Here is a 27,163-nt window from a genome sequence, read left to right as displayed (position 1 = left end):
CCCAGTTGAAAGGAGAAGCCAAAGAGAAGTCCCTTGCCGTCTTGGTGAATTTCAGCTTATGCAACTTCATGTTCTCCAAGCAGTTTTATCTCAACATCAAGCTTTTCTCTTGCCATCAGTCCAACCAGCTGAGGCTGTATTCCAGCAAGATAATTGCAGCACTACCCTGCCAGAGACTTAGGACTCCTTGGAACTTTTACACAGGTACTTAACTTGTGGTACTTGGTCATTTCACTGACGACACTACTTTTTGTACTCCAGGTTATGCAAGAATAAGTTTTGTTGGATCAGAGCTATTGGATGCAGAGCACACAGATTTAGGCAAAAGTGTATGTTAGATGAAGTAATTTTCAAAATAGCAGATATTTAAGTGAAAAGTTACTAGAACAGGGAGAAGGAAAATGAACATTTTTGGTTTACTGCAAAGAAAAATGAAAGATTAAAAGAATAAAACAGAAGGCCAGAAAAGTGAAGAGGTTTTACAGTACAAAATATAGCAGACATTGCAGGAATGGTTCAGTAAAAATAAATGGGTATGGCACTCCAAAACATTTTGGATGCAGATCTTGGTATTCCATGGGCAACTCTGAGTCAGTTTTAGCATGTATTAAATTATAATTCACATAGATATGAATTTTAAGTTACCAAGTCACAACTTGCACTCATAGCTAGACAGATAAAGCATAGATACCTCAGTTTCTCCTTCTGCTGAAGTTGTCCAGAGTGACAAAAGAAAATCTAGGAGTGTGTTAAAAACTGAAAACTCAGTGGCCACAATTTCAGAAGGTGCTTCTTCAGACTTGGCAATGGCCTCCCATGGTTTCCCCACAGCAGCACTTACTTCCTGAGGACCTGGGCTCAAATTAAGGTGTTTTACAGTCACTGTTGCGTTTGCATGAAGAAGTATATGGAACCATTTGACTGTTGATTAATTTTAATGAATCAGACTACACCCTCATGAGACCTGTGTTTTGTTGTAAGCAGAATGGGAAGTAGTGCCTTCCCCACAGAGGGCCTCAAAGCTGGGTTACTCACCCCAGCAGAAAGGCAGTGACCTGCTGCAACATGGCAGCAGTTGAGCATTACCTGGGGGCAGAGCCTAGCAGCCTTTCAGGAGTGGAGGCTGTGGCAGCTGTGCTACTTGGGAGGCTTTCAGGAAGCAAAGTGCTATTATCAATATTGGAGAGGAGCTGTGCAGTTCCTGCAGCCTCCCAGAAGGCATTTAGGACTTTTATTAGGCCCCAGAGGCCTCTGTCTCGAAAGCTCTGGAGGCCTCCTGAGGAGGTTGCTTAGGCTTCCTGAGCTTGATGCACTCATCCCTGCAGAGAAGATGTAAAGGCACTGATGCATGGCTTGGGAAAGTGTGGAAACAAATGAGACTGAGAAGGGATCCTCCTTCCCAAGCGTGGGGAGAACAGCTCTGCCACTGCTTTTCCCTGTGGGCTGGAATGGATTGCCTGCCAGGCAACTGGAGAGAGAGGATCACTCTGTGAAGGCAACTGGAGAGACTGGATTGCTCTGGGAATTGGGAAGGGGAGGTGAGCACAGGAGAATGGGAACTGATAGGGAGAGGCAACTGGAGCAAAGGAAAAGAGATGAGAATTGAAGATAGGTATGGACAGGGAAGAGGTGGGGGAGGTGTCAGACCTGAGCAGGAAATACGTAGTGTAGAGGAGATTGTCCCTAATGTGTGAAGTTCACATGCCAACAAGGAAGGTGACACTTTCTGATAGGCTGACCACTATGGTTCAATTTCCATTTTGCTTCCCAGACTTGTAACACCCCTCCACTGAGACCATAGTCAGGATGTTTGCAGCGCAAAGCTGCCTGTGCCTGAGAGGAAGCAGAAGGGCAAGTAGGAGCTGTGGGGAAACTTATCAACAAGCATGGGGAGAGAGAGACACCCCTCACCCATCACTGCCCCCTCCCCTAGATCCCATCTTGCCACCCAAATCTCATGGCCTGCTCTCCACAAGCCTCCCTTTACCTCTCTGAGTACAGATGATATCACAATGTACCCTTCCCTAATTGCCTCTTTCATTCCCAGTTCTGCCTGATCTCTGACATCCCCAAAGCCATGTTGACCTTCAAACACAACATTGACCGTCACTGCTTAGAAGCCTTGAGCTATCTGTGAGCAACACAAAGAGGTTTACTGGCACCTGAAAGCAATATGGAGTCAAAGCATGCAGCCCCCAGCATAGTGTGGCCTAGGGCCATGCTGTCTTTACAGACAGGGGTAAATTGCAGGCAGTTTTGATTCATTTGGATATAGATTGCAGGAAAGACATGGATTTTGTCTCCACCATCTTGCTTGTCTTAAAACAAGCCTTTGCCTTGTGCAAAAGCTTTTTTATTGCTAGCCTGACACAAAAATCCTGAACCAGTTTCAGAGGCCAAAAAGGTGATTATAGTCTTTAAAACAGAATTAATTCTCAAACCCTCTCCAAAATGTGCCTGACAAACTAACACAAGCTAGATGAGTTGGCTGGGCTCACAGAAAACAAAAACAAAACCCCAAAACCAACACACACACACACAAATCCCCACAACTCAGTGCAGAGGAAACAGCCCTGCTTCTCTTCAGAAGAATATCTGCATCTGAAAGAAAATAATCTATTGGGAAATATGTACAGAAGAGTAAAATTGCAAAATAAGACATTCAGTGAGGATTCTATATAAAACTCTGCCCTTTGCCTCTAGCAGGTAATGAATAAAAATGATATAAAGAAGCAATGAACATTCAGTGTTTTATATTTAAAATACATTTTGTGAGGAAAACAATGTGGCCCAGAAACAGGACTGAAAGGTTCTCCAAGATAATGCTAGAAGCTGCAAGATAGTAGCAGCATTGTCGTGTAAGTTTCAAGGTGTAGGTTTTTAATTTTCTCTTAGGAATCACAGAAGCAGTTGTGAAAGCTGTCATTAAAATTCATTACAAGAAAAGTAAACTTACATTAAAACCTACCCCATTCTTCTCCAAGTTCTTGGTACTGGTTAGGAAGCAGTGTTGCTTCTCTGCCAAAACTTTACCTGCACAATGTGATTTAATCTCTAGGCTCTGTTAAATTAGAGTTTTCATACATCAAATCCTTCAAACACAAGTAGGAAAAAAAAGTATTTTCAAACCAGCAAGCTATGATTTTAAGAGGCCTCATATTCTATAATTTTTATAGGAATGAAAAGAAAATGAAAAATAGAGTAAATATGAAGAAACTAGTTTATAAGTAAATAAAAGTAAATAAAGTAGCTCTCCCTTCCTCCTTCCTTCCCTTTCTCCTTGCTCCTAAGTATACATATGCACATATGTGCCAGCATATATACTTAGGTATAGCTGCTTTTGATCTGAAAGCCAGCTTGCTTTTCCAACTTATTCATAGCCTTTCCCTGTCTCCAAAGCAGAATCAGTAGATACAGCAATGTATGCACCAGAGAATAGCAGGGGCTGAGCTGCACAGCGCAAAGCGAGGAGGAAGGTTTCAGAGACACTTTTCTGCATGCTGCTCATCACTCTAACACCTGCACCTCTGTAAATGGCTGTTTGTAGGGGTGGGCTGAGTTTGCAGGGAGGTCCCTAGCTCAGCTGTGGAAAGGTTTTGCCAGGGTTGCCACAGTGGGTGGGTGCTCCCAGACAAGCATCAGTGCAGCGGCAGTGCACTCACTGGCCTGGCCAGGATGGGAAGAGCGGGTGGCACATCTAGATAGACTGAAACCAGAACATAAGTTAAAGCAATCATTAAGGCTGCTCTGAAATTATGTTAAGAGCCTGACAGTCCGCCATTATTTCAGCAAGCAAAGGAAATCAGAGGCACTCTTAGCATGTCCAGTTGCCAGCTCTGAATTCAGATTTGACCAAACCAATCACATATAATTCAGTTATGGAAGTGTTAGGTACAAGAAGGGTGCTTCTGTGTCTGTTCACAGAGGCACATGTTACATATCGTCTTACTAAGTAGAATGTCCTTCCTTGTTTCCCTTTTCCCTTGTTCTTCTCTACCCTGTGTTGGAAGTATGCTCTCCAAGCTTATTTTCCTTATATATAACAAGATAATGAGGCCTCAGTTGAATGCATTTAACATAGTCATGCTGCCAGTCTCCCTATCCTGCCCCATCCCTCTCTCCTAGCACTTGGTTCCAGCCCAAACCCCATTTTCTTTCTCCTTCCTCAGTTGTATGGATTTTCATTGTTGTAAGAGGACAAAGGTAACCAAACTGCTACTGAAAAAACCCACTGATTTGTTTTTCCTTCATTGGGCTGGTTTTCACATGGATAGTTTCCCAAATCAGTCCCCAAATGCTCTGATGGCACAACAGAGTGGGTAGAGCAGTTATAGGAACATGGCTGGGGGGTGAGAGTCCTTAGACTGCCGTTGCTACAAAACAGGATAGCAAAAGAAAAGCAAGAACCTTAAATCACAGCCAAAGCACAACATATTTAGGGCCTTGGGTTTGAAAAACCAAGCACCATCTTCTGCAACGTTTACATTCCTCTGCACATTAACTTCTGGCCAAGTTTCTTGCAAGCAGAGGCAGTATTCACCAAGTTTGAATTCCTGAGGCTCTTGTCTGTGGATTTTCTTCTGTGTTTAGCATTAGGAAAAGAGGAAATTGTGAGACTGTGGGATCGGGTAGCCCTGGGATCCCTCTGCCCCTTGCAGACCAGGAGTAACTCCTAGGTCCCTTCGATGGCCTGGGGACATCAGCTGCTAAGGGAGACAGTGTAGTCATGGCCGAGGTGATCACTGTGACAGCAGGGACTCATGGTGGCTTTTCTGTAGGACTTTTTTGTTTCCCTGGTGGGGATTGCCTCAGGGATGCCACCAAATGATTCAGGTCACTCTGCAACATGGTTTGTATCAATCACAGTTTTGGCCAGGAGCTGTGACATTTGGCCAGCGCTGGCTGGGCCCCAGAGACAAGAAAGGAGCCTGTCTGCCAGCTGAGCTTTCGGTCCTCCCTGGCTCCACAGACTCTGGGAGAACAATGGGAGCCTTTGGCCTGGCATGGGCAGTGATTCAAGGAGTGCATCTTTTGTTTTGGCTGTTTGGTTACACGTCTCCTCTTGGATGTTTGTGCTGAACAAGAGGCACTTGTTCTCTCATGAGCTTCAATGGGGCTGAGTCCAGTTGGATTTGTGCACTAGGTGTAGAGAGCCAACAGCATTACTACCCCATCCCAGGAGAGCCTGGGTGCAGCCCTGCTCTATGCATGTGAGTTTTTCCCCCATGCTCTCGGGAGCAGGAATGAAAACCCGCTTTGCATCAGCCTTGCCAGAGCAGGGTCTGGGTACCAAGTCCACAGGGCAGCTCTCAGGGCTTTTGCTTTGGGGAATGCTCTGATGCTTTCTGTATGCAGGATGTTCAGATTTATCCTCTAGCTGACAAGTAACTTGATTATCTGCTTTAATTTGCTAAGCCTTTTTATTTTAGAGAAATCCTTCATTTATTTTCAAAAACCCCACACTTCCCCCCACATTTGAGAGATCTGTGTGAAGGGGAGGATGACAGGGCTGCTGGGGGCCATGCAGTCCATTGGCAGCCTGCATGCAGGCGTCCCAGGGTGTGAGTCCGCCTGGGCACTTGAGCCAGCAGTGGCTGATGATTAAGCAGGGTGTGGGCTTGGTTTACTTTTACCCCTGCTGAGAGCCTTCTCAAGCTAAGATGGTTTAAGTTGTCCTTATACTCACATTAATAAATGCTGTGCTGTGAGAGTGTAAACACAGGAAAAGAACTGGGGAAAAGAACTTTTAAAAAAAATCAGATTGGTGCAGTGCAGTCAGGACATTTCTTTTCCTAACAGGATATAGGATCAGAGGGTAAAAATACGCAATATATAACATGTGTTGTGGGGCAGGGCAGCAATAGACAAATTAGGCATGGTGTTGGCTGAGCTGGAGAGACTGTGGAATGAGTCAGTTTAGCAGTAGGTCCCTGCAGTCATATGCCCCCTGAGCTGGGGCTGCAGGCAGGTAAGGAGATACCACAGGGCCCAGCTGTGGTGCACAGCTGGTCATGGTTCAGCACCCACAGGGCTCACTACCAGTAAAAGGGCAGGCAAAGGTTTGGTTGGGTGAGGGTCCCAGACAGAGCTGCCACCATACAGGTATGGTGCCAGTGAGCCTCAATGGCAGCTTCACCACAGCAGAGCTGCCAGCCAGCCTCCATCTGCCTCAGGAGGAAACCCAGGTGCAATAAGCTGGTACTTCATGCCCCATGGTGGACAAGGAGAGCCTCCAGGCTCCTCAGCCAGGTTCTGCAGAGGCAAGAAAAGCACCATGGTTGTGACCATCCTCTCCTTTGCTTGAGTGTCCTTGTAATAGTATCCTCTGGAAATGCAAACCTCCTCTCGGGATGTGGCCAGTTTTCTTCCTTGGCCAAAGTTGGTCATGGAGAGAAAACCCCTAGTGTGGGTGCAATTTCACTCCTGGCTGCTGGAGTCCCCTTGGAGGTCCTCTGTGTGCTAGCACAACAAACACAGGATCCTAAGCGAATGGCTGACTGCCTCCGCATAGTCCCCCAGGCCACACCAGAGGAGAGGTGGGATCCAGCCTGCAGGGCTGCAGACAAAGCCAGGAAGTTATTGCTGGTCAGGAATTTCAGGGGAGGGCATGATTTCCACAACAATAAATGCATCTGATTATTTGATTAGAGAGAAGATGAGGTCCCCAGGAGGAGGGCCTCACACACAAAAGAGGAATAACGCCTGACCCCACTGGCAGTGACAGGGCAGGAAGATGAGGGCAATGTCCTATTGAGGCTTTGATCAGTTGGGGTCAAGCATGCAGGCTGCTAACATGCCTGAAACCAACTAGGAGAAGGAGGTCCCTGCTGCAGTGTCATGCCCAGCCCTCACCCCTGTCTACAACAACTGTTCATATCCTGTCTAGGGAACAAGATGAGAACCTACCTCAGCAGATGCCTGCCTCTTGGCCTTCTTGACTCCAACAGGGCCCCATCTGCTTTGAGCCCTGCAGTGCTCATCCCTCTACTCCTGATGCTTTTTCATCTCTATCTCCTGTGACAAGCTGAGGAAAGAGGCTCCTTGTGCCTCTTTGTAACTCCTCTTGCTATGGTGCAAATGGAGAGATGCTCAAGTGTTGATAGCAGCAGGGAGGCAAGGCAGTGATGGTAGGGCAGAGAGAATCATTTTCCAATTCCACCTTTCCTGGGCACTTGCATAGTCTGGTATTAGTCATGGACACATGAGGATTTTCCTGTCCCCTGGAGGGTTGAGCTGTCCCCCTTCATCTCTGCAATGAGTGGCCCTGGGGACTTCTCTGCATTTCAAGGGATGGTTCTCCTCAGTGGTGCCAGCAATTGGTGATCCTGTGATTAACTGATGGTCCTGGATCAAAGCTGGAGAAAGTGTTTAGTGTAGCTGGTTTACAGATGTTCTGTGACTTCCTAATACAGGCAGTCCCAAAGCCATGGAATACCAGCATGAGTTCCTCCTGCAGAAGAGCCTCTGGACACAAGAGTATTATAGTGTATAGAATGGGCTTGGAGATCTGAGTTGCACCTTTACTCTGCCTGGGACTGAGCTACAGTATTTGTAAAAGTAACTTGTATTTGGCCCACAGCACTACAGTACTTGAAAGCAAGAGTAAGAAAGAAACAACTTGGCACATGGAGACTGGAGCTCGCCAACATCCTTTCTGACTTCTACTTGAAGAGGAGCACTGGCTGCATGTAGAAATCACTGTCACTGCGAAAAGCAGGGTAAGCACACAAAAGAAAAAAGAAGAGGGAGGGAGAAGGAGAAGGAGAGGGAAAGAGAAAGAGGAAGAGAAAGAGGAAGAGGAAGAGGAAGAGAAAGAGGAAGAGGAAGAGAAAGAGAAAGAGAGAGAAAGAGAAAGAGAGAGAGAAAGAGAAAGAGAGAAAGAGAAAGAGAAAGAGAAAGAGAAAGAGAAAGAGAAAGAGAAAGAGAAAGAGAAAGAGAAAGAGAAAGAGAAAGAGAAAGAGAAAGAGAAAAAGAGAAAGAGAAAGAGAAAGAGAAAGAGAAAGAGAAAGAGAAAGAGAAAGAGAAGAGAAAGAGAAAGAGAAAGAGAAAGAGAAAGAGAAAGAGAAAGAGAAAGAGAAAGAGAAAGAGAAAGAGAAAGAGAAAGAAAGAGAAAGAGAGAAGAAAAAGTAGCCATTGTCATTACAGGTCTCTATACAGAATTCAGACTGCATAGGTGCAGTATGCAACTCAAGGCAAGCCTTGAGGTTTTGATCCTAAGTTATACTTAGTAGTTTATCTAATACGAAAAAAAAATTTACATCTGCCTCCCTCTTCCATGCATGTGTGCTCTGTGCAGGCTTTCCATGTGGACACAGAGTGGAATAGGCTGGAGCAGTTGAAGTTTGAGCAGTGCATGCTTCATAGCCTCTCTCATTCTCTAAGCTCCTTCCAAGCGCCAAGGCCACAAGAAAAGGGTTGTTGCAGTCTGTTTGTCATCTCACACCCTCAGTAAATCATCCCAGTATCATCTGGCTCAGAGCTCCTAGGAATCTGGGTAACTTTGACAGAAACTGGAGGTAATGGCCTGGGAAATATAGCAGAAGAATTTGGGGGAACCTGAGACTGTAAGATAAGACTTTTCCCTGATTCGCCTTGAGACCTTAAGTCTGCCTAAGAGTGCAGCTAGAAAGCAATCCTTTAAATGGGCACTACTTCAGAGATATTGACTTACCAGTGGCCTGACTACAATTCCTTGTGAAGCTTCAACTTGTGATATGCATGTCACTAAGAGTCAAACAATACCATCTGCAGTCTGCCCCTTTGAGATGTTGTCTCTGTTTATAGAAAAGAAGGGGTTGGCAAAAGTCTGTTAAAACGTGTTACTTCCCAACATCATCTTTAAGGAGTCATATGTTTCAATGGGACAGTGAAAACCATCTAATATCAGTCTCCTTGGCTTCTTCCCCACAGTGACTGTGGCAGAGGGATAAGGATGCTAAAAATTACATTTCTGTCCTAAAATGTTTTGACTTATTCAAGGGTGTATATGTGTAGACAGAGTACTAATATTGCACATGGCTGTTGCCCTGAGACCTCTGCATCACCAGGAAACAGACCTCTCTGGAGACCTGTGGGTAAAGGGGAGTGAAACCATGACCCGAGGGAACAGAGAAAATTTTGCAGAGCAAAAAGAGATGCTTGTGTCACCTTCCCATACCTACAAGCTCTGAGGTGATTACCAAAAGAATCAATAGGTCCATCTTAAGCTAATGAAAAAAGCAGAGAAGAAAGATGCCCTCCCCAGCCTATGCCCACATTCTCATTTAACTTGGGGGGCAAAAAAAAAAAAAAACAGAACAAAACATGCCTAGCTATGAATTCTCCACCAGAAGCAGAATTTTATACTCACTCACAGCAGGTAAGTGACTTCATGTGGTATACAGCAGTGGGAATTCAGGCATGTAATGTAATAACAAGAAAGGATTTTTAGACTTGTCTCAGGAACCCTGCTAGCTCAAACATTATAAAAAAAGAATCCCAAACCTTCATGTCCATCTACATCTTAAAGACAGAGAAATGCATCCCCACTTTGAGCCTAGTTCTTTATTTTGAAAAATTACTGCAGTAATCATGGGCAAACAGCACCTCACATCTGAACTGCTCTTTACTAGCAGAATTAAATACCACAGAGCAGCTGCTTAACCAGCTACTCTCCTTAGTAAACCTTTCACTAGTCGTTTGCACAGGATATGGCAGGACCAGGCCTAAGCCTGGATCAGGGCTTCTACATGACAGGTAAGAAGGAAAAGTCTTCCAGTGCTGCCTCTGGGGGTGAAACAGCAGTACAACACAGCAGAGCAGGACAGAACATGAAAAATACAGCGTGCACTTAGTGCTGACAGCCATAATGTGATGTGACCCCAGTCACATTGGTATTTGATTAGGGAATGTGAAGGCATCAGAAAAACAGCCCTGCTCCTACGAGAAAAATCTTTCATATCTCCAACAGTCAAGCCTTCAGCTTTGTTTTATCTGGGAGATGGTATCTAAACACTTTAGCAGAACGGGCTGTTCTACCAGACTGAATTAGTCCCTGTATGTCCCTGTGCACTGGACTTTCCCTCAGGGACACTGGCTGAAGGGGAAGTGGCTTGCAGCAGTCCCAGAGGAGGTTTGTGGCAGACTCCATGGTTATTTGTGAGCCTCCCATGTGTCCACTGTGTGTAGGGCTAATGGTGGATAGGGAGAGTTTGTGAATTTCTGTGAGATGCTTTCAAGTTCTGTTATTAGCAGCTGATTGTGGGGGTGGCTGAAGGGGGAGACAAACTTTATATGTTGCAGCAGTCACAGGCTCAAGCCACCAGTGTCATACTCTCTCTGTCTCTGTGCTTCAGAGAGGAACTGAGCATAATCAGCCATTATGAAAGAACATTTTTAGGGGGCACAGTTAGAGGCTCCAGCTTTCCTCTTCCCCCTCCTCACCCTCCCTGCACTGCACCATACATCTGTGATATTTTATCCCAGTCAGTTCAGTTTTGCTGCTGAAATCTGCCTGCCTTCCTCTGTCCTGACATTTCATTTCCCTTGAAGTGAAGTAAATAAATGTAGTCAAAACCCTATGTGTGTACTGAAGCCTGGAGTGCCAGGAAGCAACTGGTGTGTCTGATTTTCCAGTGAAAGTCCAGGTGCAATCTCTGCAGCACTGCTACTGTCTGCCTTTCAAGCAGATGTCTTCATCTAAGCTCCTGCCGCCACCCCACTCCCTTTGTGTATCGGTGCAGGGAGGACGGGAGCGGGAGACAATATAAATTAATATCCATTGGAATGACAGCAGCTGGTGCCTTCCATAGCTGTGAACACGTGTCTTAGAAGTAGAGTGATTAGCTGTAAAACTGTAGAGCTGAATGTTTATGCTTGATCAATTACAGGAGAACAATAGATGGGGTTTTTTTCTAAGTGGGACGAGCAAGGAGAGGGATGCTTCAGCCATGAGATCTGTATGGGGCTTATACTGCACACTTCTTAACATTTGAGGGACAGACTCATCTACCCAAAGCAAGGAGCACGCATGAATGAATTAGGCAAAGCTTTCCAGTACAGGAGTGTGTAGGCATTCAGCTATACAAAGATATTTTAGTTTGTTTCATTACCTAGAAGCTCTTCTACTCCCCTGGCTAAGCAGAAGTGGTCGTGTCAGAGAAGCATGCCATGGCTGCACTGTGGGACAAGAGCCTGCCTATAGTTTTGATTCCAATTCCTTAGTAACTCTAATTGCAAACACAGCCTGTGTCCCCCCTCACATCTCAAAAAAAAGAGAGAGAGAAATTGAGTTACATTTTGCAATAATTCTAATGGAAATGCTAATGGGATGAACAGCGATACAAAGCCAATGAATGACCTAGCAATCTCATCTCTGCTGGCAATGGATGACCATCCAAATCATGTTCAGGTAATTCTTCCTCTCATTAGCAGCACAATAACTCAGGCATTTCCTATAATTTTTTTATCATGGCTGGAAACAGAAGTAAGCTCATGCAGTATGCAAGTGTTACAGCATGTGTTGGCTGTAAATCTGTTTGGAAGTGGCCTGATCCTGTTCCTGGTTAAACCAGTGGGAATTTTGCCATTGCCTTCAATGGAAGCAGGATGGGATTGTTTTTTTTAACTTATTTTAAAGTGGGACTTTGGATTTTTGGAACAAAGTTTTGAGATTCACAGCTACATTTCAGTACTTGGCTTTAACTCCTGACAATTCACCTTGCATGTGTTTAACAGATGGGGCTTCTTTGCTGCTCACTTTTTGTTTGGCATCAGCACTGTAACCGGACTTTACTCAGTGACAGCCACCCAGGACCTGGCACACCCAGGACCTGGCACACACAGGACCCGTGGCTGTGCTGTGGAACTGAGACAAGAGAAGGAGGGAGCTCACTTTGCCTTCCCTGAGCACCTTTGGTCTGAATGTGTTAGAGCACTTTGAAGAGCAAGCAACTGCCGCCATATTTTTTGGTGAGTGAAAAACCCAAATGTTTCTTAGAGCACAAAGAAAACAGAGTGTGTGGGGGCTCTGCTTTGCCTGGAATGAGTCTAGTAACTGTGTTGTGTCATGTGAAATGGAGGAAACTGCTATCACTGTGGCTTGCCTAAACTACCCATAGCTGTTTGGGATATCACTGTGTTGGAAGTATTAGGATATACGCTTTTAAGCTTAAGTTTGTGAGTAAAAGAGGATTATATATGGTATATGACCATATTTTTCTGCTGCTTCCATAGTAACTTTGGAACCACTGGGCAATTTCAACAGAAATACAAATCTCTCTCAATGTTTGTAAAAACAACAGAGAGACCATGTTAGTGCCATCACAACAGGAAAAACCTAAGCCCAGCCTTTATTATGCACCCATGGATCTAACAACATGCTAAGCACCCCTAGGAATGCAGTGTTCATTTGTCCTATTGCTCACAGCTAACTGCTTCATTGATATTCATTTTTTGGTGGCCACAGTATGATGAATCCAGCTTTATTTTTCTCTTCAAAGAGTACACCCTCATGCTACTCCTTTCTAGCATTGTCTTTGCTCCCACTTGGCTTCCTTGCTGAGTACTTTCAACTCCCCCTTCCTATCTCTGCCTCTGCCCTGCTCCCCCTGAAGAGAGCCCCAGGCTCCTCTGCCAATTGTCTTCTCACTTTCCAGGGAGATATTGCTTCTCCTTCACACTCTGCTAGCAGTGTGTCATCTAAGCCCCCTTTCTCATTACTCACGCAGGGCACCCCCTCTCAGCTGCTGATGGTTTACAGCTTGTCCCTCCACCCTCTCCATCTGAAATTTCCACCATAACAAAAAACTCAGGAATGAGGCAATTAATATGTATTCTTTCAATAGGAGGTTTAAAAACAAAAAGCCTCTGCAACAACTTCCCAGTCAGAACCATGGAGACTATTGTAAGGCAGAAAAACCTAAGAAACAGCAGCTGTAACATATATTTAAAAGCCTTTATTCTTTCCTATCACAATGTGGCAAAAGAGACTAAATACAGCTTTCCATTTGTTTAACTAAAAGCTGCCATTCCTCAGTCTCTTTGATGATAATGATACCCACAGTTACAATCAAACTTCAGTACACACATGGAAAACTTTGCGCTCTGTACCAACTTTGTTTGGTGTATTATTAATAGCAAGATTCATGAACCCAAATGCTCTGAGGTGCTGAGAGCAAGGGAAAGCCTGACTGTGCTGGGCTTATGGTTGATGCTGATAAATGTAGCATACTGAGAAGGAAAAAGAAAAACCTGCAACTGAGGATTGTTTGTACTACAGTAGCCACTCTACCTGGCACATGGGTAGAGATCATTCAGGAGTTCAAAATCGAGTGGAGAAGTCAGCAAGAGTATGAGAGAAAAGGTATTTTCAGTTTCATGCTGCTAACATACTGCCCACAGGCTTATGCTGATTGGGTCCTGGGTCATTTGTCTGGCTCAGGAAGATGGAAAGACCCTACTAATTCTTCTAATGTGTGGCTGCATGACCACAAAACTACCCCTCATATCAGAGTCCCTGATAGTCATTATTCTAGTGCATCTCTTTACTTCAGCAAAGTCTGTCCTGAGACAGAAGTCTGAACTTGTGAGAAGCACAGCCTGAATTTGTGGAGGGCCACATGCTCATAATGTCCTGTGAAAGCAGCTGAAAATAAGGGTGAAAACACTGCCCTGCCCTACAAGCTACCCGGAAAATGGGTAAATTCCTCACTATTCCTTCCTGCAAGTTCCTGTTCCCTGGAGGGCTATCCAGCATAGTTATTGGAGGCATGGGCTTCAGTGCCACCCTATTTACTGTGAAGCAGCCTTTGCACCATTGGTTTCCATAAGATGTTACACTGAGAAATCAATGGCGTCTGTGTGCAGAACACTGGGATTCTGCACACACCTCTTGGGAAAAAGAGCTACTCTGCAATAATAAGGAACCAGCCCCATCCCCAAAGGAAAAGAGAGATGACTGTGACTCAGAATGTTCACAGAAAGGGAAAAGAAGCAAGGTAGAGCTCCTCTGAGATTACAAATTTCTTGTCTAGGAAGTGGCATAAATGTGAGGTCTGACTTGAGATGTGCACTATGTGAAAGGGAAGCTTATGAAGATGACTTTCAGACAGATACATCCAGCAGAGCTGTCTCCAGCAAGATCATAGCAGCACTATGAAATTTTTAGGAAGGTAAGCATGTACGTAAGTTCTGTGCCAAACATGCTTTGAAATGCTCTCAAAACATAGGAGTGTTTGGCTCAGCCTTGCTTCCAGGTTTCAGCTGGGATCCTCTAGATCTGTTCCCTTGCCTATCCTCATCAATCTCTTATTAGCAGAGTATATATTGCTTTTTTCTCTTATGAGATTAAATTTTGGGGTCACTAACACAAAGCAGTGTCTCCCTTAGGAAGCACTGACTTTCTGGGATATCTTGATTTAAATGCTCCATGTTGAAAATCCATCTCCAAACAGCTAGGTATCCAGCAGCATCAGAAGCATCTGATATTGCACAGGCATAGTCAAATGGCAATCTTTCCCTCAACAGTTTACAAATTATCTAAATGCAAAAGTAATCCACAGACTTGTCATCTCCATTGTATCTGGCTCTTGGTTTTTGTCTGATTTGTCTCTTCAGATTGTAAACTGTTTGAGGTAAGAACTGTCTCTGACTCTGTGTTTGGACAGCAGAGGAGTGCTGGCCCTTGCAGAACCAGGTACTGTAATACAAATAAGGCACAATAATTTATTTTAATATTAACATCAAAGAAAATAAAAGATTAAAAGGGAAACAAAACCTTTCATAGCCCAAGGCTTTCCCTGATGACAATGCTCCAGAAGAATGTGCTATCTACTGGAGGGAGTGTCTAACCCCAGTTGCTCAGAGTGCTGTGCAAAGTACCACCACGGGAGCCAACGCTGGAATGCGCCTAAGCATGGGGGAAAGAGGGGAGAGGTCAAAAGCTAAAGCATGATAAGCAAAGGAGAAATCCCTTTAAAATATACACACACATTTCTTGACAGGATCTATCAAGTCACGAGCCAAAGTATGGTAATAGCATTTTGTTTATAAGGAAAAAGAAATCACTTCTGGCCTAAAAATTTGCTTGCCAAGTTTCAGGCGAGGGTGATGGGGTAGTGGTGGTATCCAAATGACTTGTGGGTTTAAGAATTTGTGTATTTTTAAGGAGGTGTTTTAATAAGATTGCTGCCATGGCCCTTTATAAAAACAAGCACACAGACCTGTAAGTACTAACTACAGACCATGACACTTACACCATGGAAGCCAGTTCAGCAGAAATCAATAGCAGCACTTAAAGACCTCATCCTGGCTTTGCAGGGCACAACCACTTGTGTCACATCCAGACATCAATGAAGTTGACTGGATGAACTACCACCAGCTTCAGCAGACTTTAAATGAGGCCCTTGGTTTGTGATTGCAATTGGTTAGCAGTCCACAAACATGCCCCTCTAATTCAGTCAGTGCAAGATTTGTTGTTGACTCCATTGGGCGTGTGGTCCACATGGTGGTTTTCCAGAGTGAAGCTGACTGGATGCTGTTCTGCAGAGACCATGTCAGTAGGCCATTTTAGGTGTTTTTATCAGATGAACAAGCAGAGCTTAAGACATCTCACACTAGCAAGGTTATTTGATTTTTTTCAAGAGTCTTAAATGTACCTCAAGTTTATGGTGGGGTAAGAAACTTTAGCCCAATTTAAAGCCCTTGGTATCAAAGTTAGCAGAGTTGCCAAAGTCTGTTAGAGTAATAAACAGTCTTTACAGCTCCATGGTCTCCTCTTTGCAGGTGAGAAGAAGCTGCAGGGGAGTGGCACCTTCCTTGCAAGGTGAGGGTCAGCACCAGTGGCTGTGTGGAGAAGGATACCAAAGTGAAGTGGGAGCAGGAGAAGCAGCTCATGGTAGTCATGGGATTTTTTTCTGCATTAGCAGAATAGCAATAGCCAGGCCCATTTGCACTCTCCAGTCTGAGTCCCTGTGTGACCTACACCTCCATTTCCCCTTCCGGGTCCATTGAATGTGCCAAACAACAGCACACATCATCTTGTGGCGGTTATTTCTGCCTAATGTACCCAGTCAGTGGGATTTGTAGTGAACATTAAAGCAACAGATGGAGCCTTTAATGAAGTTAACCTGCTGAAACCAGGAGAGCTTTTGGTCAAAGTATACCTGAAAGCCCTGGATTACACAGCAGCTGCTTCAAAAGAAACCCATTGCCTCCTTTCATACTGCTGCTGTGTGGAGAAATAATACAGCACCTTTATATTCAGTCTAATTTAGTCAGCCTGCTGAAGTCTGAAAGCTTTTTTTTATTACCTCTGAAGATGCAGGGGCTTTCCTCTCCACAGCTGGCACTGCCAACCCCCCCGCAAAGGCTGCTGCTCAGAGCAGGCCCCCAGCAGCATGCCTGTGCTCCTCCCACCACTGAGCGCCTCCTGAGCTGCAAGGAATTGCTCTCCCTCTCTGCTAATCCGATGATGGATTTTAACGCCATTAGTTTGCTTCCTCTCTTCTCTTCCATATTTTCTGCTGTTTATTCATTTTCTCCCATCCCCTTGTTCTCTTTGTTTCCTTTGCTGCCTCCATTCTCCACTCTTCTCCCCTTTTTCCTCTTGTTTTTTCCCTTCCCTTTTTTTCATTTCTCCTTTCCAGGTTGCCTCAGCACTCCCCTCATTTCCCCCTCCAGTGGTGTTGTTCCCCATGTCTCCTTGTAGCCTTCCACCAGCTTCTGGCAGGGCAGGACTGGCCCAGGGCCCATGATGACTGCCTGAGCTTCAGGCCACGCTGTAGCTGGGCAGTGCAAACACTGTGGAGTAACCTCCGGAGGCCACCTGTGAGTGGGGAGGGAGGTGAGATAGCAGCCCCCTGCTACCCTGCAGGCAGGCTGGTATCTGGAAAAATGTTGGAGGGGCATATTGGGAGGAGGTGAGCAGTAACAGTGTGGGCAGGAGTGGGGTGGCTGAGCAGTACTAGTAGGCAAGTGCTGACCTGCTACAGTGCCTACAGAACCTAGAGGGCAGCCTCTGGGCTCTCCCTGCAGCTGCTGCTTTCAACCACAGATTAGCAGCTGTGGTACACCCCATGAAAAATTAACTGGGCAGTTTGCTAATTAAGCCACCTCTACACTGAAAGTTTATGGACTTAAATGCAACATGCCAAACTGCTTTCTCCAAGTCATGGTATTGGCCTTCTTCTTGAGTATGGACAAATTCCCAAGCAAATAGTCTGGCTGAAGACTAGGGCTAATGGGATGCTAAGGTAATTATTGGCTATTTGTGGCTATAAAATGAGATCTTGTAATCATGCACCTGATAGACTAATAAAAACATTTTATGTGATGCACTTAGAGCTTTTTAGCTGAGGATCTCAAAGCACTATGAGGAGGAGGAAACTGCAGCCAGAAGTCTGTGATCCTGCAAAGAGTCAGGAAAACAGCCCACACTGTCTGCCCCCATGTCCTGTGCTCCCACTCCTTGCCAAAAATCTTTGAATCTATGCTCTCCTGCTGACTGACAATACTTAGGGTTTTATCTAGGCCAGGTATCATTTTTCCCTGCTCTCATTCCTAACCCTGTTTCAGTTTTGCCATGTTGTTTTCTCTGGAAGGCTGTCAAGATCTGCATTGGAAATAGTATCTTTTGACATAGAACTGAGGGAGAGACCATGTTTGCCCAGCTTCTCTGGAGCCTAGAGAAGGCTACAGAAATACATGACACCTTGGTTTTAATTTCGTTTTCTTTTAAGTCAGGATTGAGAAAAGCCCCTAAGGAAAAGTTGGGGAGTTTCCTGCTTTACAGACTCCTCCTGATGGTCAGTTCATAGGATGAGAAGAACTCATTTGGAAAGAGGAAGCTGTGATTGAAAATAAATGAGACTGCATGATCAGTGCAGAAAAGGAGCTACAATTAGAGAGAAGAGCAGAGCTGAGGAGTGCAAGGGAAAATCCTAGGTATGTAGGCACTTGGGTCAGCAGCAGGGAATTAGGCAGTGCTTGAGGAGGCTCAGACTGGAGATTGGGAGACATGTAACTGCATCATAAGTCTAACACTTGGGCTCCAAAATTCCTTCAACTAAATTTAATGCAGATGGTATGTTAAATATTACAGTACCATTAAATTACATAGTCTCATTTTCAGTGAGGGTTTGTGGATGTTTCTGACATGCAGATATAGAAATATACTTCAGTTCCAATGGGTTTGGCAAATGCTTACTCATGGCTTTTAAATACCCATTGGACAACTGAACAGAGAGCAAAGCCCTGAGCTCTTTGCCAAAAGTAGAACTTTTCCAGCTTGGAGAGATGGTGAGGTCTAGCTTTGCTTGACACAGGGAGCAACATCCACGGCAGCAACAGCAGCTCCCCTTGGAAACAGACAGAGGCAAGTTCAAGGTGCATAGCATCACCTTGTGCTCAGTTCCTTCAAACCTGAGAGGAGATCTGAGTCTTAAATGCTCCCAAAAGAAGACTCTTTGACTCTTTTGTGCCAGAGCTGGGCTAGCAGGTATCACCAGCTTGGTGCCATCCTGCCCTGAACACCTGCAGTGGTAGAAACTGCAGTAGTACTTGCCTAGTATTTAAGTTGTTCATTTCTTTTTCAGATAGCTGCATGCTGTGCAGATGAGATTTGAGATCTGATGCTAGACACAGGGCTGGATTTGTGGAGAGCTATTGAAAACCACCTGAGAGAAACCTATGTGGAGTAGCAGGTAAGTCCATTTCCCATCACCATTTTTGTTCCTAGGGTTGTCTTCTTTTCATTCAGTGGCAGATGAGAGTTGATATCAGTTCAAGGTTGTGTTTTCACTCTTCTATTGACCTTAATCAGGAGAAACTCCACCTGAATGTAATGGGAGGAATATTGTCCCTGTGCTGTACGGTGTGTGAGATGGGGCCATCTCCAATTAGGGCTTGGTAACCTTTTCCTCTTCTATGCACATCTTAAGAGAGGAATGATTCATACAGTGGGTTTATATTACACTCCAATATCTGTGTTATAGTTTGCGAGGGCTATTTATAAATGCCAAAAAAATCACACTTCGCTAGCTTGATAGTATTCTAACTAAAAGCAAGTAGTAAATAATAGTTGTGTAATTTCACATCAAAATACAATAAATAAGGCAAGTTGACTTGGTTGGCACTGGTTTTGCATTGACTTCAACAGATGTTGGAGCACATTTGAGCCACAGAAGATGCAATGTATCAAAACACACAGAAGGAAGAGGGACGTAACAGGCCTCATAGCTGAAGTATCAGTTCTATCCGTCAGACCAAATGTGTTGCTGTCAATGAACTGGCCTCGGAGGAACTTGGTGCATCCATGTTGGGTGAACACACTCAAACAGGCTGGCATCGTGATTTCATTGACGTGAGCTGGTGATGCTTCCTGTAACTGATAGACAGAAGAGTACAAAATAATTAGTCTCATCACCCTAAATGAATACCAGTGAAATGTTCGTACTTTCCCTCTCACCCACACAATGATGTATCTTACTTCTGCCACATGCCAGTATCTCTTCACTAATTACCAACTTTAAAAAAATGAGGTAACATAGATTTAATTCCTTTGTCTAGTATATATTTGGAAGTTGGAATCTACAAGGACTGATCAACAACACAATTATTTTTGAGTGAGTAGGGGGGGTTAAGACTCATTATACTTGTGTTTTGAAACAGGATGGAGGTGAGAGCTAGCTCTGCTTTGCCAGGTACCAACTTTTAAACCTGTTGCTGTCTGTAAATTTAAATGGCAGGTAAATGCAAGGTGTTGGCAGCTCCCAGCCAGGCAGGGATTCCTCACCTTCTAAGGGACAAAGGTGACCAAACTTTCTGAGAACTTCTAAGGTGATTAGGTGAACGCTGCTCTCGGCTTGGTTTTTAAAAAGCAACTTTGTGGTCGGGAGTATGGAAGTCAGCCCTGGTGCTGTCTAGGGTAGATTTCGCATTTGTCCCTTTGGGCCGCAGCAGGGGTGTCGGAAGAGAGGGAGCGTGTGCTCTCGGTTCCTGCTTCCCGCCCAGCCACGGCGGCTCCGGCCGAAGCACGGCGCTTCTGTCTCGACCAGCAGTGGCAGAAGCCCACAAGCCAGGGACAATCCTTGTCCTGATGCTCCCCCATCTGACAATTTCTGGGTGTCTCCCTTCGCGCAGCCCTGCTCTTTCGCAATTATGTCAGTCGAGAGTTTTGACTCCTGCCTGCGCTGCGAGGCCGTGAGCGCTCGGGAAGGGGCCGACCAGCAGCCACGCACGGCGACGCGGCGGGGAAGCACTCAGCACCGTAGAGCCTCTACGCTCCCGCTCTCCCTTCCCAGAGCTGCCGGAGCCCCAACGCCGCTGGAGCCCCAATGCTACCGGAACCTCCGCGCATACCCGCGACCGCGGGCGGGACGCGGGGCGGGGCGCGGCGGGCGTGGTGCGCGAGGGGCGGGGCCCGCGCTCGGCGCTGACAGCCACATGCCGCCCTGCCTGAAAAGGCTGCGAGGCGCCGGCGGGGAGAGAGAGGAGGCGCAGACGGCGCCCCGGCTCGCACTGCCGCCGTTGCGCCCCGGGGGATGCCGAGGAGCCGGCCCCGTGGGTCGCCCTAGGGGAGAGGCGCTCCACCGGCACCGCCCGCCCGCTGTCCGCTCTCGGGGGAGGCCACCGCCGCCCCCCCACTGAGCCCCGTCGGAGCCGCTTGCGAGTGGGGCGCCCACGCGGGGCGAAGCCCGGCCCCGCAGCCTCGGCTGTTGGGTTGGTTTTTTTTGTTTGTGGGTTGTTTTTAATTTCTTGCGAAGGATGGATACCTTTCTTCTCGCCTGGGGATTTTTAGGGCTGTGCTTGCCCAGCTCCAGAGGGACGGCGGAGACAGGTAAGGCTCCCCCCGGGTCGGAGGATGTCCCCGGCCGCGTGTAGGATCTCTCTCAGCTCGCCCAACTTTCGAATGCCAGGGCGCGGTCTCAGGCGCACTTACAGAAGCTTTGCCCGGTCTCGGGCATCGCGTAGGGAATAAATGAAGGATCGCAGCTCTCGCAGTACGGGTTTTGGGGGGGTTCGTGCGTGTGATGAGGCAGGGATGGCGCAGTCCCCCCGTCAAGGCGCACGGCGGGTGTAGCCGTGCAGCTTCTACTGCCTGGAGCGAAGGGGCGAGGAAACGGAGCCGCATTGGAAAGTTGCGTGCTGGTTTTTGGGGGGATGCGAGCAAGGGAGGGGAAGCGGTAGGGGCTAACCGCATTCCGGGCACCCACGTCCGGATGCCTGCGGCCCCGTGCCCGGCTGCAACCTCGGGAAACTTTAGGTGAGAAATTAAAATCATCTGCTAGGGAGCAGGCAGCCGGGAGCCGTGCAGAACAGCCCTGGAAGCCGGCGAGGCTTAAAGGCGTTGGCGATACCCGACCGTTGAGGCGCCCCCGGGTAGCCTGCCCGCGGTACGGGCGTGACCCGCAGTCCCTCTGCACACGCCGGGATGTCCCGGGACGTGTCGGGTGCGTGGCAGGTTTTGGGGCGCGGGTGTGCTTTTCTGGGCTTCGTTTACGAGCTAGGTAGGGCTGTCAGGAGGTGCTGGGATGAAGCCCCGGCGCTCGCGTTGCTGCAGCTTGGTGATAGGAGAGGGGTAAGGGCGGGCTGAGGCTCGGCCCTGTGCACTCCGGCCGCTGGCTTTGGGTCTGGCTAATGGGGGCTTCAGGGTCTTGACCTGCAACGGTCACTGGAGAAAAAGGATATGCCTCGCCCAGCCGTCCACCGCTCTCTTGAAGCTGTTTCTGCGGTCAGCAGCCCCGGAGCTGCCTGGCAGGACGGTGGTACCAAGCCAGCAGCTGCTGAGCTGTGGGTTTCTCTTCCCGTTACTCGGGGCCTCCGGACATGCCTGTGGGAACCCGGGGTCCTGAGCCGCGGTCCGGTCAGGGCAGCGTTCGGTGGCAAGGCGCGATGTGCGTGCGTCGTCCCCGCTTTACCCCCGCTCCGGAGCGGCACGGCCACCTTGTAAATGGAAGTGGGAGAGTCTCTGCCCCCTGATAAAGTCCCCCTTTTTTTGCAGCAGCAACAGCAAAGCACAGACGTTCCCGGTAAGCACGCTCAGCGTACATTAGGTTGCTAGTTGTCATCGCCTCTCTTATGGTTGTAAGGGAAAGGGGGGTGGGGGGGTGGGGGGGGTGTGGGAATCCCGTCTATTGTTCAAATAGGAAAACAAGCGAAGAGGTACTCGATGGAGTAAAGGGAACAAAGTCCTAGGAGGCCTCTGCTGAGTACAACCGTCTTCTCAGATGGCCCTTGTTGCAGGGGCAGTGTCTGGTCTCCTGGAGTGGGTATTGTGCTGAGGCAGATCGGGCTGTAACCTGAGGCTCACTCCTCAAGAGTGCACTGCCCACCCTGGCTGCGTTCCCTCTGGCTGCTGATTCCTGTGTGTTTGCCTGTGTGCACCTTCTTCTAGCCTTGAGTAGGCTTGGAATCAGGACTTGTAGCTGGAAAGGGATTTATGAGTCAACTGTATCTCTGAGGCCATTCAGTCGCTACAAGAAATGTTTTATTTGAACGCGGGATTTTCCCGGCAAAGCAGAGCATCACATGGTGTTGGACCCGGCAAGGAAGTTGTTTCCCTGCGGCTGACACCAGCAGCTGTTTGTCGAGATGTCGTGATTTGACTGCAAACCAAATCAAATTACTTTATTGCTAGCCCAGCAAGCAAAGGTATGGAGTAACGGGAGAACCTCGATCAGGCTGTGGAAGCTCCAGAAAATTATCCAGCCTAGTAAGAAAAACATGATGGATTTATGTTTCAGTCTGGTATATCTGAAAGCCTTCCCCCATTATGAAAGTCCCTCTTAAGGTTCCCTAAGGGAGGTTAGTAGAGAGGGGAGATGATTTTAATAGACAATAATATGATAATCCGCATGGAAAAAGCTCTTGTGCAATATTTCTACAGTAAGAGATAAACAGTGCAGCTGCCAATTTATATGTAGCCAAGCAAACCCTGAGGTAACCAGGGAGTGGAGTGGGTGGGAGACCCTGGAAGATAAATCTGAAATCTGGATGGCTGTGTTTTTCATCTTCCTGTAAAAAGCAATCAAGTAAGAAACTAACAGATTTGAGTGACCTGATGCTGATCCATTGAGATGTTTATGGAGCTCTGAGCAAAGCTCACTCTTGAAGGCTTTCAAATAGTTTGCATAAAAAATAACATTGTTAATAATGACTTGGGGGACAGCAAGGAAGCGAAGGGGACCAAAATAAATTGTTGCCATGCAGGCACGCAGCCACACACGCACACCTTCATGCAAGCACTGAGTGCAATGCCTTTTGCCTGTCATGCTGTTTACTCAGCTCTTACTGGGTGCAAAAGCTTTTTTTCTTGCCTAGGGGTGGGACAGGACCATATGAGCTCAGTGAGGGGCTCTGACCCAGGTTAGGATGCTGCATTTTCTTTTCCTAAATTTCCTGCTGCAGAAAAATTATGGTGTGTGGTATCCAGAGTGACAGACAGACATAGTGGTCCCAGAGGTTCTTACAGAGGCACTACCCATCACCTTGCTCTGCTACTTGTCCCCAGCTCCTTTCCTGGTATTTACTCTGTTTTGTACCTTGCGTGTGGCTTAGAAGGTTAAAATAAGAAAGCAACCTTTGCTGTGCTGGGGAAGGTAGTACTTCCCATCCCAGCAGCATGCTGCTCTGGCATGGATGGGTTGATTTCCTAGCAGAAACCTCCAGTGCCAGTAGGCTCCAGAACACGGTGGCCTTGTATCATAGGTAGCTTGAGAGAAGAAAGCATCCTTCGTGGGGTTTAGGAAGCTGTCAGGTTCAGATAAGGCTGGGATCCTATCCTGTGGGACCCTTAGTTGTATTAATAAGGAAAAATTAATTTTTAAGCACTGGGAATGCTGCCAGATTATATGACCTCTGACAGACCAGCTGTGCTAGGAAAATAAATTGTCTGTATGTGAGACTTGTGATCCTATCTGAAATCTAAATAGAAAAAGACGGCATTTAGCCACCGTAGTAGGGGCAGATTGCAGCAGCCTGGGAGCAAAGTGGAAGCTACTAAACTTGCTCTCCATTGTGTGGTGAAGTCACCACCACTGCACATCCCCATGGGATCTCGGGTATACAGTTGTCTGATCTGGAAAGTGTGGAGAGCTGATGTGCTTGCACACACCCAAGCTGGAGCTGATGGTGTTGACACAGAGGTGGAGGCAGGAGCAGGGTGTGAATATTTTCAGCTCTACTCACTCTGTAGCAGCCCTTTGACACATTTCTAATTATAATACGCACACAGACAAAGAGGTAGCTGGGCTATTTTCGAAATCCCTGTCTACACCCTGGTGGAAACCACAATACTAGCAACAACATAAATCAGGGCTGTTGCTAGCAGTGTTGCACACAGCTTAGTGCTACAGTAGCATGGTTTTAATCGTACTTGGAATCAAAGGGTCAGCCTTCCCCTGCCTGAGCCAAATCGCAATCTCGGAAGGCTGGATCCTGAGCCAGGCTTGATGCCTGTGCAGTGAAAAGACACAAGCGCAGGCATGGAGAAGAGATTTGTCAGCACGAGGTTGGCAGGCACTGGGCCAAATGCTTGAAACCACAACTCGTATCTGTAACCCTTTCTACATGCAAGTGGTGCCTCTGTATCACAGAGTAACACTGGGGGCCAAGGCTTCAAACGCAGCCTTGGTGAGGCAGCCTTCTCCAAACGGGTTGGGGGAAGGGGTACAAGCAGTTGGTTAGCATGCAGAATAGCCCAAAGTATTATTTGCAGGGATGGATGAGGTGGATGTAGAGACTTCCTGCCTGAATGGTTTTTCCCCTCTCTTCATGCTTGATGAGTCAAAGAAAATGGGCTCCAGAGATGAAGTGCTGGGCTGCAAGTCTTTGAAACCTACCCTGATTTTTCCCCATGTGTTTGAGACAGAGGCAAGATATCTGCCTCAGCTGTTCTGGTGGGTCACCTCTAGCTGTGAAGTGCTGTCTGTGTGGGGCTTGAATGCCTGCCTTTCTCCACTATCTTCCTAGGAGGGATTGTCAAGCCAAAAGGACACTCTCCTTTCACTCTGCTTATGTTTTGTTGAAAGGCTTCTTTGGACCTTGGTTGTTTAGAGGCTGCCTGTTGGGAGATGAGGGAGGAAAACCACACCACCTTAAGCATGTAGACGCATACTCACACTCTCTCACTGTTCTTAGCTTTCTCTTTGCAAGCACACAAATCTCTTATCTCTTCTCTTATGCATAGAGGCCTGCAGTCCGTCATGTCCCCCCATACCCTCCACTGCCTTGCTGCCTGCCATACGCATGCTTTTGGATCCTGCCCTTACCTGTGGTTTCCCATTCACACCAGAGCCCCTCAGCAACTTTCTCCCTCATGAACGCCCAGGCATGCTCCTGCTGTCCTCTGCCTGCTGAATATGTGCTCAGCAGGAAACAACGTGTTTAAGGCACTCACCAGAATGTGTAATAATTTCAGTGCTAGTAGTGAGGCTCAGCAGCTGGGCTTGAGCAACCTATCATGAAGGCTGAAGCTGCTGCTGCTTGACAGTGTGCATGGGGGGGAGCTGTAGCAAGACCTCTTTGTCAAGTGGCTCCAGAGGCACTGCTTCCCAGCCCATCCCGTGTACCACTGTGGGCTGCCTGGATGCTCTGCAGCTCCAACCGGGCCCCTGGGAGGGAGGGCTGAGGGTGTTGTGGGATTCTGAGAGGCTCTGCCAGCCGTTTTGGGAAGAGGCAGAAATAAGCTGCTATTGCCCAGTGGGGAGAGCCAGGTTTCAGTTTCAGAATGGACCCTGACAGATGGGTTCAAAAGGTGCCAGGATGTTGGAAGGGTGCAGGGGATGGTGAAAGAGATGCACTTTTTCTTCTTGGGTTTGTCATAATAACAATGCTAATTAGTGTTTCAGAGGCACGGAACACCTTTCATCAAGCCTGAAGCTCTTTAGGGAGGAATCCTATGAGAATCCCTGGTTCTCTTCAATGTGTGGAATTAGAAATGTCTCTTCTTTTCCTCCATGGTCCTCAAACCAGTCTGTTACTTGATAGTATTCATGGGGTGGCTTAGCAAATAGTTTGATCCTTATATTCTTTTCTAGTATAGCCTATAGGTAGGATTGCAGGCTGCTATGTAGGAAGCCTCTGCTTTTTCTGCCTCTGCTCTGAGCCCTCAAGTTTCCCCAAGTCTCCATTTCCCTGCCTGTGGTACCATCAAGGTTTCACCAGAAACTGCTGAATCTGCAGCCTGAAGGTCTGTTGAAGCTGCTGCCTATTCATGGGAACTGGCAGTGTGTTTCCATGAGACTTTAAACTATTGGGAGCCTTAAACAGAGGCAGAAGCAGGCACGATTCCTGCAAGTTCAGTATATAGTTATCCTCCTCCCTTGCGTGCACACACACACGCTTGCACACTCTCAAATAGAATAGCCAGGGTTGTAATTCCAGACCTATGAATTGTATTTGCAGGCAAGTCAGGAGAATTGTGTGCACACGTATTTCTAAGAGTAACACTGTTAAGCTGGTTGCCATATTGGAATAGCATTTGCCTGTGATATAAGATGACAAATAACAAAGTTAGCAAAAGAGGCACCATGTAAAATCAGGAGATAAAAATCTCATCAAAGATACAGGGTTGGAGGGGGAGGGGAACCAAAACCCTGAAGTGACATAATTTAAAGGTCAAAGTTGCCGCTGACTGATGCGGTGCAAAGTGATGCTAGCTCCTGGAAGGCAGCTATCCAGAAATGCAGGGGTAGAAATCAACGGAACTCCAGTGATTTTAAAGCACATTCATTGGGATTTCCATGAAGGATTTGGCCCTTTCATTTTCCATGGTGAAACTTGAATAGGCCTCTGGTTTGGGTTTCCACATAATTCTTCTGTGGATTAACATGTGCAGTTATCAAAAATCTCCACATCTCCTCTCTCTTCCTCTTTTCAATACTCTCTTCTTGTTTAAAAACAATTTTAAATTATCCCTTTTTGCAAAGGCTTGCAGCTAAAATGTTCCATTTCCTGAGCTTTCTGCTGTTTTCCTCTCGCTGCTGTCCTGCACTATAAAGTGAATATATGGCATCCCTCCCCAGTTGCCTTAGGAAGTGGTCAAATGGCTGCATTCCTCAACTGATGGATTGGTGTGTTTCTTTCTTGCTTAAACCCAGACAGTGTTTTTATGAGCTTGTCCCATGATAGCCTTGAGATGCTTTGAATCAAACAAAATCCTAGTTCAGGTCACAAAAGCAGTCTT

At 46.8% G+C, this 27,163-nt stretch overlaps 1 protein-coding gene across 6 annotated transcripts in view; it reads left to right on the top strand.

Annotated features, from left to right (window-relative positions):
* Nucleotides 1–20,454: 20,454 nt before the first annotated feature.
* NRP2 (neuropilin 2) overlaps nucleotides 20,455–27,163 on the top strand; it is a 91,079-nt gene continuing 84,370 nt past the window's right edge. For all 6 annotated transcript variants that reach the window (XM_068138368.1, XM_068138366.1, XM_068138367.1 and 3 more), the window contains exon 1: nucleotides 20,455–20,815. In XM_068138368.1, the coding sequence (XP_067994469.1) occupies nucleotides 20,743–20,815 (73 nt within the window). In that variant the 5' untranslated portion in view covers nucleotides 20,455–20,742. The remainder of the gene's footprint in view (nucleotides 20,816–27,163) is intronic.

The sequence above is a fragment of the Melanerpes formicivorus genome, unplaced genomic scaffold (genome assembly GCF_026170545.1).
Source record: "Melanerpes formicivorus ecotype bairdi unplaced genomic scaffold, bMelFor1.0.p_v2 SCAF_5, whole genome shotgun sequence".
In the NCBI taxonomy this organism is placed as follows: Eukaryota; Metazoa; Chordata; class Aves; order Piciformes; family Picidae; genus Melanerpes; species Melanerpes formicivorus.
The sequence above is the reverse complement of the archived record's forward strand: the minus strand, read 5'-3'. Positions and strand labels throughout refer to the sequence as shown.